An 11,576-nucleotide genomic window follows, 5' to 3' on the forward strand; every position below is an offset into this window, starting at 1 on the left:
CAAGAAACTCAGTTCAGAAGCACATCCAGCGGCCAGCCTCCCCTCCTTTCTCCTCCTAAGTCCCCTGCGAGCCCGCCGCCCCACCCCCAACCACAGACACACCGGATTTAATGCCTCGACTGAGAGAATGAGAGGTTCTGTTATTTTTCATGGGAAATTAAACCCGACCCTGCTGTCAGTTAGCTCATGCCTGGGAGGATGGAGGCCTGCTTAGCCAGGCGCTCAGGCCCAGGCTCTGGGCTTGCCAAGGCTCGATGGAGGCACCGAATGGGGGAGGGGCTGGCTGGGGGCCAAGCATGATGTCACCTGCTGAGGTGGGGGTAGGGAAAGCAGGAGAGGTCAGAGGGCCTTCCTCAGGGTGATGGATGGCTGTGAGTGCCACTCCCTGGCCAACCTCTCGCAGACCCACCTCGCTCACTCAGAGATACTCAGACTCCAGTGTCTTCCAGCTCCCAACTCTACCTCGTGCCCCGCGGAGGACAGCTGGTGGTCGGGGCTGGTGATCATCATCGCTGTCGTCTGTGCCTCCCTGGTGTTTCTGACTGTGCTGGTCATCATTTGCTACAAAGCCATAAAGAGGTGAGTGTCCAGCCACAGCACCCAGGTGGAGGCCCCTCAGGGAGCCCAGCTCCGCTGGGACGTCTTCAACTGCCTGACCACCATTGTAAATGACAGATGGTCACACCAATCAGGAGCAGGAAGGACAGGAGGGGACCCCCTTCATCCCGACCCTATTTAATGCTTGCCATGAGTTTGTTGTAATGGCTACAGTGGTTTCCCTCTTTGTTCTTCTAGCTTTAGCATTTTAGAGGTGATCTCAGACATACCTTCGCAGTGTTAGGAAGTTTGATTCTGTAAGTTACCCGTCTATTTCAGCCTGATACAAAAACCATGCAAGGGCATTGCCAAACACCGAAAGGGTAGCAGTCATTAATAATATTTTGGAGAAAGGGATTTTCTTCCCTAATTCCCGTGCTCCAGAAGTTACTTATAATTATTATTATTAGAATAATTGCTAACATTTAATTACTTAATTTTTCCCGATGAATCCAATCATCTGTGTAATTTCATTTTAATAATTCAAAACCAAAAAGAATGACAAACGAACACTTAAAATGAGGGTGTGGACAGGCACACGGGCCTCAAACCAGGACACCTGGACAGGAGAGGGAGGACAGGAAATCAAGCTGTACAGACCTGGGCTGCACACTCCGGGCCTGAGCTTTTTTTATTGCCAGCCCTCAGGCCACAGGCTGGCCTCCACAAACACCAAATGCTCAGGAACTAGACTGTTGGAATTTCTGGGCTAGGCTTTGGTTCACCTCCCCTCTGTGTCCTTGGTCCGTCTTCTCCCATCCTTCCCAATGTGCTGTACTCTTCAGTTTAGGAAACTGAGTCTCCAGGGAGCTAGGAAGCTGCCTTGGTATCAGAATTTGAATCCAGAATTGTGTGGTGCCAAAGCTCACCTCCCGCCATGTTGGGGTGCTCAACTAAAGTTTTGTATTGATGATGAGACTCCAAACGCCTGCCTGCCTTTCTGTGAAGTTGAAAAAAGGGACCCCTGGATTTGATGTCTGTGCTCTGTGGGGGTCAGAGGGACAGACAGAGGGGCTCAGAGGCCCTGAGACCCAGTAACTCTGGGTACAGACCTTGCTTGGACACCAAAATGGGTGGAATCCCCACTGCTAAACTGTTTTTGCGAATACCTGCTATGTGCTGGCTCCATTAACAGAGATGGGTAGTGTTTACAAATGGTAAAGATTATTTTGCCATAAACTGTTCACCTGACCACAGACAAGAGGACTGATGGTCCCCAGGCCAGGCGAGAGCTGCCTGCTATGGGTACTCAGAGGGGCTATGATAAATGCCAATCCTTCCTTCCTCCCTCCCTCTCTCCCTCCCTCCCTCCCTCCCTCCCTCCCTCCCTCCCTCCCTCCCTTCCTTCCTTTCCTCTTCTCTTCTTTTCTTTCTTTTTTTTTTAAAAAGAAAACACTTTCTTTTTTTCATTTTACATACTGATCCCAGTTTCCACTCCCTCCCCTCCTCCCCGCCCTCTACCTATCTCTTTACTCCACCTTCCTCATCCACTCCTCGGAGAGGGTGAGGCACATTGCTTTGGGGGAAGGTCCAAGACCCTCCCTACTATATCTAGGCTGAGCAAGGTATCCATCCAAAGAGAATAGGTTCCAATACAAGCAGTAGGGGATAAATCCTGGTGGTGGCCCCATAGTCTGCCCCAGCCATGCAACTGTCACCCACATTCAGAGGGTCTATGTTTGGACCTATGCTGTTTCCTTCCCTGTCCGGCTGGAGTTGGTGAGCTCCTATTAGCTCAGGTAAACTGTTTCAGTGGGTGTACCCATCCTGGTCTTGACCTCTTTGCTCATATTCTCACTCCTCCCACTCTTCAGCTGGACTTTGGGAGATCAGTCCAGTGCCCAATGCAGGTCTCCACCTCTGTTTCCATCAGTTTCTGGATGAAGGGTCCATGGTGATATGTAAGATATTCATCAGCCATTCATCAGATATTCAACAGGACAAGGCCATTTCACGTACCCTCTCCTCTATTGCTTAGGATCCTAGCTGGGGTCATCCCTGTGGATTCCTGAGAATTTCTCTAGTGCCAGGTTTCTTACTAGCCCCATAAGGGCTCCCTCAATCAAAATATCTCTTTCCTTGCTCTCATCTCTGTCCTTCCTCCATCTCGACTATACCATTCCCTCGAGTTCTTCTCCCCCTCCCCCTTCTCCCCTCATCTCCCCTTCCTGTCCTCTCTACTCCCACCACCCCATGCTCCTAATTTTGTCAGTTTTGTCTGTTTCCCCTTTCCAGGTGGATATATGTATGTTTTTCTTAGGGTTCATCTTGTTAACTTAGCTTCTCTAGGATCATGAACTATAGGCTCAATATCCTTTGCTTTACAGCTAGTACCCATTTATGAGTGAGTACATACCATGTTCATTTTTCTAGGCCTCAGTTGCCTCACTCAGGATGTTTTTTTCTAGTTCCATCCATTTGCATGCAAATTTCAACATGTAGAAGAATGAAAATAGATCCATATCTATCCCTATGCACAAAACTGAAGTCCAAATAGATTAAAGACCTTAATCTAAATCTGACCACTCTGAGCCTGATAGAAGAGAAAGTGGGAAGTAGTCTTCAATGCATGGGCACAGGAGACCACTTCCTAAATATAACACTAGTAGCACAGACCCTGAGAGCAATAATAAATAAATGGGACCTCCTGAAACTGAGAAGCTTCTGCAAAGCAAAGGACACAGTCAATAAGACAAAAAGGCATCCTACAGAATGGGAGAAGATCTTCACCAACCCCACATCAGACAGAGGACTGATCTCCAAAATATATAAAGAACTCAAGAAATTAGACGTCAAAATTCCAAATAACTCAATTTAAAAAAAATGGGGTACAGAACTAAACAGAGGATTAACAACAGAAGAATTTCAAATGGCTGAAAGACACTTAAGGAAATGTTCAACATCCTTAGCTATCAGGGAAATGCAAATCAAAACAACTCAGAGATACCATCTTACAGCAGTCAGATGGCTAAGATCAAAAACACCAATGATGGCTTAAGATGGAGAGGATGTAGAGTAAGGGGAACACTCCATTGCTGGCGGGAATGCAAACTTGTATAATCATAAATCAGTATGGTGGTTTCTCAGAAATTAGGAATCCATTTACCTCAGGGCCCAGCAATTCCACTCTTGGGCATATACCCAAAATATGCTCAATCATACTACAAGAACATTTGTTCAACTATGTTCATAGCAGCATTATTTGTAATAGCTAGAACCTGGAAACAACCTAGATGCCCCTCAACTGAAGAATGGATAAAGAAAGTGTGGCACATTTACACATTAGAGTACTACTCATCGGTAAAAAATGATGAATATCAATTCTAATTGACAGTAGTTGAGCCTTGAGCCTGCGGGGCTTTCAGAATCTGGTATGTGTACCTTCATTGTGTACCTTGGGATGATAATACAGATACCGCCCTTGGCAGAGCCGTGGAGGTGACGTTTTTTCTGGAGGTGACAATATGATTAAGCTTGTCTTGTCCTCCTGTCCCAGTAGGCTGGGGTCCCTCTGTCTCATACTCAGCTTTAGGGCTTAGGTCTTGACATGTTCAACTCTCCCCTCTCCCCTCTTCACCATCTTGACAGTCTGGTTACGTCCCCAAATTATAGGTTCAGTAGATACATATGTTTTTGAAACAGATTCTCATAATGTAACTCAGGCTGGCTTCAAGCTCTCGGTCCTCCTGCCTCAGCCTCCTGTGTACCCAGGGGTCCCAGGCCAGGAAGGACTTCTGGAAATCCAAGACAGGCCTTCCTGGGCTGTCCAAGGTGACCTTGGGAACCAGTTCTCAAAAAGAGGAGAGGTCTTGTGTTTGCCTAGTGCCAGAGCGAAAGGTATAGGGCTGTTTCTGAGGACATGCTTACATTTCTTGTATTGTGGCTGACTATTCCGCTGGAGAGAGCCTTGGAAAAGCAGGTGCCAAAAACCCTCAGTGGGTCAGATGCCATGTGGGGCCACCTTTGCCCACAGCCCCCCTCACACACACAAACAATATCCACCCTCATCACCATGTGGGCCACCTTTGCCCACAGGCCCCTCACACACACAAACAATATCCACCCTCATCACCATGTGGGCCACCTTTGCCCACAGCCCCCCTCACACACACAAACAATATCCACCCTCATCACCATGTGGCATTCCAGGGGTTTGCAGAGCACCCAGGGAGCCTGGATACCATGGAAGGTCCCTCTCTAGCTCCGTGTGCGGCCTGGGAGAATTTCCTCCAGTATGCATGCTGGGAAGAGCTCCATGCAGTCCAGATCCTCACCTGCAGAGCAGCAGTGCTCCACGGAGGAGAGCCCCAGCCTGGGAGAGGAGGGACCCTCCCCTGGCACCTCCCCTGCTTCCCTCTATGAGCACATGCTAAGCCTCCCACAGTCAACCCAAATAGCCAAAGGATGACGTGAGAAAGCTCATAGGCCACATCTCGGCCTCGTCTTCACCGGGTATGGAAAGAGAGGTGTCCATGCACATCTGCTTCTCCTAGTGACACCTTGGTGGTTGGGGAAAGCTGCTTCTGGCTTCAGACTCAAGGTTGGGAACATCTGTACTCTATAGGGGAGGCTCCTGCTGGGCCGTCGTAGGGTGTGTGTGTGTGTGTGTGTGTGTGTGTGTGTGTGTGTGTGTGCAGGGTCGGCTGAGGGTGAAGTGTTATCTCATTGCCAGCAGAGCCCTAGCACCCAGGCAGAGACCCCGGTGGAGGCAGAGGCCCTTCTGGGCTCTGCAGCTGGAGCCCAACACATGATGTTCTCAGTGGAGTTCAGGAGCATCTAGTAGGTGGGGACAGAAGATCTCCAAATGAGAAGGCCACGCCCCCATCCCTCTGCCCAGAAGCCAGGGCACATGGAGATGCTCACACCCCCTCCTTTTGGTTTTAGGAACCAGGCCATTTAAAGGCGTTCTCTGTGGCCTCTGCCTGGCTTAGTGGAACTAGTCCAGATTGGCCCACAGATTGGAGGATCAGGAGTCCTCGCCATGTCTGCTAGCTCTTCCAGAGCCTCAGAAGGTGCATGCTAAGTAGGAAGTCTGGGCAGACTAGAGCACGGTATGATGGCCACCGCTGACCAGCCAAGCAGCTCCCATGACACCTCTCTGCCGGCAGTGCTGAGTCCTAACAGACACTCACAGAGCACTTACTGTATGCTAGACTCATTCACATGCTTGATCTGCACTAATGTGTTTAACCCTTCCAACAAACCTATGGAGGGAATGCCATTGCTGTACCCATTTTAGAGATGTGGAAACTGAGGCTCAGAGAAGTTGCCTAGATTGCCTGAGTTCACACAGGTAACGCATGGTAGAAAGCTAAGATTCTTGAAGATGTGGCCTCGGCCCCTTAACATGGCCAGTGTCACCCATGAATGGCATGTTTGGTGAGAGAATGGAGTCCCAGAGCCAGCTTCTGCTTTGGGGATAGTTCAGCTTTCTCTGGTTCCAGTGAAGCCCAGAAGGCTTTGGGAATAGTTAGGACAGAGTATGGGGATCAGAGCAGAGAGGGGCTTGGCTCTAGTGCCAGGAGATGGACAGGCTAAGTCTATTAATAATGAGGACCTTTTATGCCACCATGATCACAAGCTGGCATCTGGGAGCTCTTAAGCCCCGTGAAGTGGGCCATCTTGGATTAAAGCTAGGCAAGACAGACTTCTTGGAAAGCCCAATATGACTTTGAAAGATCACTGGGAGGAAGTGTAAGGAGGCTTTCCAGCAGCTAGACCACAGAGCCCGTTCTTAAGAGAATGCCTGGGGAGATGCTGACCTAAGGGGCCAGTCAAGGACGATAGTCCCGGCCCCACTGCAATGCAGTCAAAGGTGACACTCTCAGCCTCAGTTTCCCTCCCATGACTGTCTTACCTCCAGTCTAGCTTCTTCGGGAGGCCCTAAGGAGGGACAAGATTTTCTGAGCAGACTCTATACAAAGGATGACACACCAGGGGAGGAAGTGTGGATTTGATCTTGCTTTTCCAAAAGCCACAGTGCCTAGACTCAGCCACCTAGAGCGATTTCCTCTGGGAACAACTTCCGCTACAAGAAAGGGGACCATGCAGAGACTTGACTTTAGTGTAGCTTGTGAGAAGTCCTGGCTGTCTCATGACTCCACTGACCATCCCCTGCCTCCCCTGACTGCTGAGATTTTTCAGAGTCTATCCAAAGGTCTTTGAGACAGTCACAAAATACCATGCCTGTTCATCTTGTCTTTGGAGAGGCTCTGGGGGTGCTTGAGAAGGCAGAAGCAATCAATCCTTGAGATTTTGAATATGGACGTAAATGTCTAGTTTAGATCATTTGTTCGGGTACCTCTGGGGACATAGGAGGTATCTGAGCTATGTGCAGCTCGAGTCATCTTCACCCAAGAGACAGCAGTATAGTGGTGTGAAACACAGATTGAACAGCCCAGCCCAAGAGGTTGTAGACTAGAGGGTGGAGGCCAGAGACACCCCCTGAATGACTCAGAGAGGAAAGAGGACTTCAGCCAGGTGGGGAGATGATAGCACTGTGATTTTACACTCTCGGCAAGTGGGCTAGACCCTTTCCAGTACCTTCCTCCTAGCCTTCCTGATCCCTGTGCACATAACAGGAATGGATCCTGGGTTCTGTGGCCTTTGAAAGAGCTTCAGATGTTCAATGAAAACCACTAAAGAACCCCTGCGATGTACTAGCTCAGCTTGGGACTTCATTACCACCACAACCATCGCCACAATCATTGTCACCACCACTATCAACACAACCGTGACCACTGCTATTATACCCCACCATCACTGTTTCCATCTGCCCCCACCGTCATTAGTACCACAACTATCACCTCTATCATCACTTCTACCATCACCACCAGCGTCTCCACCTCCTCCCCCACCATCACCATCACCACCTCCTCCTCCATCATCATCACCACCAGCATCTCCACCTCCTCCTCCACCATCACCATTACCACCTCCTCCTCCACCATCACCACCTCCTCCTCCATCATCATCACCATCACCACCTCCTCCTCCATCATCATCATCATCACCTCCTCCTCCATCATCATCACCACCAGCATCTCCACCTCCTCCCTCACCATCACCATTACCATTACCACCTCCTCCTCCCCCATCATCATCACCATCACCACCTCCTCCTCCACCATCACCACCTCCTCCTCCATCATCATCACCATCACCACCTCCTCCTCCACCATCACCACCTCCTTCTCCACCACCATCACCATCACCACCTCCTCCTCCACCATCATCACCATCACCACCTCCTCCTCCACCATCATCACCATCACCACCTCCTCCTCCACCATCATCACCATCACCACCTCCTCCTCCACCATCATCACCATCACCACCTCCTCCTCCACCATCCCATCACCACCATCACCACCTCCTCCTCCCCCATCATCACCATCACCACCTCCTCCTCCACCATCACCATCACCACCTCCTCCTCCACCATCATCACCATCACCACCTCCTCCTCCACCATCACCATCACCACCTCCTCCTCCATCATCATCACCATCACCACCTCCTCCTCCACCATCACCATCACCACCTCCTCCTCCCCCATCATCATCACCATCACCACCTCCTCCTCCACCATCACCATCACCACCTCCTCCTCCACCATCATCACCATCACCACCTCCTCCTCCACCATCATCACCATCACCACCTCCTCCTCCACCATCACCATCACCACCTCCTCCTCCCCCATCATCATCACCATCACCACCTCCTCCTCCACCATCATCACCATCACCACCTCCTCCTCCCCCATCATCATCACCATCACCACCTCCTCCTCCACCATCACCATCACCACCTCCTCCTCCACCATCATCACCATCACCACCTCCTCCTCCACCATCCCATCACCACCAGCATCTCCACCTTCTCCTCCACCATCATCACTATCATCACTACCAGCATCTCCATCATCACCACTGGAACTATCACCACCATTTTCTCTGCCATCACCACCTTCTTCACATTATCACTACTACCATAACCTCCAAAATCCCACCACCTCCTTCACCATCGTTGTCACAACAGCCATCAGCAACATCTCCTCTACCACCTGCAACCACCACCACCACCACCATCCCTTCTGCCACCGCCAGCTTTGCTAACACCTCTACCCCCGTTATCGTCACCAGCAGAATCACCTGTACCGTCACTCCTGTCACCAGCCAGCCTGACTAATGCTGCCCACCGCCCTGACCATTCATTCGTTCACCACATTTACCGTTACTTTGAACACACAGAGGCAGGGTGCGAAGTCCAACTACTAATGCTGCTTCTTGTGAACCACCTGCTCCCAAAGGGATCAATCAGAGCATGGTCATACTAGGCTGACCACACACTTTGGGTTGTCCAGAACAGTTCCTATTCGAACTTGTCCCTGTCCCCTCTTTCCTTGTCAATAGGCCCTGGTGTGCATACTAAATTATACGGTCATCCTAGCTAAGCTTCTACGTGGCTTCTGATTGACCCCACAGGCTGCTAACCTGGACTCTGACTCGGAGGTGGCACCATCACAGTTGCTGCCCCTAACAATCTCTTTGTTCCCCTCCCTCCCTCCCTTTCTAGGAAACCACTGAGAAAAGATGAAAACGGCACCAGTGTTGCGGAATATCCCATGAGCTCGTCCCAGAGTGGCAAAGGGGTGGACGTGAACACTGCGGTGGTGTGAATCTGCAGGCCCTGGACCCACTGGCTGGAAGGGCACCTTGGTGGCACTGGTGGACATGGGGTGACTCTGGGCCTGTCCATGACTTCCTGCTTTACAGGCCTCGGGCCTCCTGAGAGAGAAAGCATCCTCTTCCCAGGGTAGCCCTGGTCAACTTCCGGGGTGCAGCACAGACACCAGGCTTGAGCCAGGCTCCCCTGCATGTGGCCCCTGAGCATCAGCACCACCCAGGGCTCTCCATACCCTCCTTCTTGTCTTGTCTTGGGCACATCGACTCTCACCCAGTTGCTACTAAGAGCACGTACTCCGGTGAACGTCGAGGGTCTGTCTGTCTTCCTGGGGCAGAAAGACACCCCTCTTTAGCCAGAAGAAAGGTGATTCAGGGATTGCTCCCATTCCGGAAGCTTCCTCTCATCCAGGAAGCCCACCTACTTCTCTGTGGCCATTCTAGCAAAAAATGTCCCCTTCCAAAGGTGCTTCCCACACATCTGTCCACAACTGTACCTGCCATGGTCTTCCGCCTCCAGAGCCTGCGCCACCCTCCCTGGCCCACTCACAGCCTAGCCTGTGGCTCTTGGTTGCATGCCTGCTTCGGGAAGCGGTAGGTCCAGCCTGCCTAATCCCCTGGGAGTGGACTTGGTGTCTCCCAGAAGCCCAGACTGAGAGTGTCCCAAGAAAGTCAGGGGTTCCCTTTGTACCTGCTCTGACACCCCACACCTGGCTCTTCAGGAAGCATCAGTATGAGCCAGGCTCTGCCTCACTGGTCAGAGGTTACAGCTTGTGCCAAAACCATGTGGGCACTCTGTGCCAGGCCAGTGTGGGTCTGGTACCATGTGCCTCCCTTACCCACAACAGTCCCTGAAACCTAAATTTGGTACTCAGAAAGCTCCCAGGAGAAGGTGGTGTTCTTCTGTGCCTCCGGGAAGTGACTTTCTGTGGGCCAGGGCTCCTTTCTGTGGGAGCGAGGGAGAGTGGTGAAGAGCCATCTAGCCTTGGTAACCCTCTGCCCACAGGCTGGTTTCCCTGGAGGCCACCCACATGGTGAAGTCAACATCCCTTGCCTAGAAGGAAGCTGGCCTGCTCGAGGGCGACGCCCCCACAGTGTAGAGATTTAGTTGAGTTCATGAGCCTCCTCCTCACCCCACAGAGATCTTCTCTGTTGGATGTTTGTGCCACATGAGAATTTCAAAGCCAGGTAAAACTGAGGGACAAGAAAATCAGTCCCATGTGGATAGGCATCTTGAGGCTGCCACTGCCCTGCTCCTGAGTCTATTGACAGGCTCAGGCTAAGGGGAGGTCGGGGCATTCCTCCTGTCCATGGCATTTGCCCTCCTTTGTTGAGGACATGGTTTGGGGTTGGGTTTGAATTTCCCCTTCACAGCATACCTTGGCTCTGGCGTGGGGTTGCCAAGAATCTTCTGTGGGACTGCCCTCACCCCACCCAGGGAGACACCTGGCAGTCCTCTTTGGATGTGGTTCTAAGTGACGAAGAAGCCAGAGGAGGTGGGTAAGGGACAGGCAAACAGGAGTGAGAAGCCTGACAGACTCCATCCCAGTACCGTGTCTCTTACCCTTTCTATCTATCTATCTATCTATCATCTATCTATCTATCTATCTATCTATCTATCTATCTATCTATCTATCATCTGTCTATCTATCTATCTATCTATCATCTGTCTATCTATCTATCTATCTATCTATCTATCATCTGTCTATCTATCAATCTATCTATCTATCTATCTATCTATCATCTGTCTATCTATCAATCTATCTATCTATCTATCATCTGTCTATCTATCATCTGTCTATCTATCTATCTATCTATCTATCTATCATCTGTCTATCTATCTATCTATCATCTATCTATCTATCTATCTATCATCTGTCTATCTATCTATCATCTGTCTATCTATCTATCTATCTATCTATCATCTGTCTATCTATCAATCTATCATCTGTCTATCTATCTATCTATCTATCTATCTATCATCTGTCTATCTATCTATCTATCTATCTATCATCTGTCTATCTATCATCTGTCTATCTATCTATCATCTATCTATATATCATCTGTCTATCTATCTATTTCTCTATCATCATCTATCACCTTCTATCTATCTATCTATCTATCTATCATCTGTCTATCTATGTATCATCTATCTATCTATCTATCTATCTAATCTGTCTATCTATCTATCATCTATCTATCTATCTATCTATCTATCATCTGTCTATCTATCTATCATCTATCTATCTACCTATCTATCTATCTATCATCTGTCTGTCTATCTATCTATCT

General features: G+C 49.9%; 1 protein-coding gene across 4 annotated transcripts in view; it reads left to right on the top strand.

The window, feature by feature from the left end:
* The window catches only part of Prima1 (proline rich membrane anchor 1), a 58,137-nt gene extending 46,787 nt beyond the window's left edge, over window positions 1-11,350 (top strand). For 2 of the 4 annotated variants that reach the window (XM_075948165.1, XM_075948163.1), the window contains exons 4-5: window positions 450-579; window positions 9,178-11,350. In XM_075948165.1, the coding sequence (XP_075804280.1) occupies window positions 450-579; window positions 9,178-9,280 (233 nt within the window). In that variant the 3' untranslated portion in view covers window positions 9,281-11,350. Of the gene's footprint in view, window positions 1-449; window positions 580-5,481; window positions 5,649-9,177 lie in introns of all 4 variants that reach the window. The other 2 variants (XR_012907724.1, XR_012907725.1) reach the window with 2 other exon arrangements.
* Window positions 11,351-11,576: the final 226 nt, after the last annotated feature.

The sequence above is a fragment of the Microtus pennsylvanicus genome, chromosome 14, assembly GCF_037038515.1.
Source record: "Microtus pennsylvanicus isolate mMicPen1 chromosome 14, mMicPen1.hap1, whole genome shotgun sequence".
NCBI classification, from domain to species: Eukaryota; Metazoa; Chordata; class Mammalia; order Rodentia; family Cricetidae; genus Microtus; species Microtus pennsylvanicus.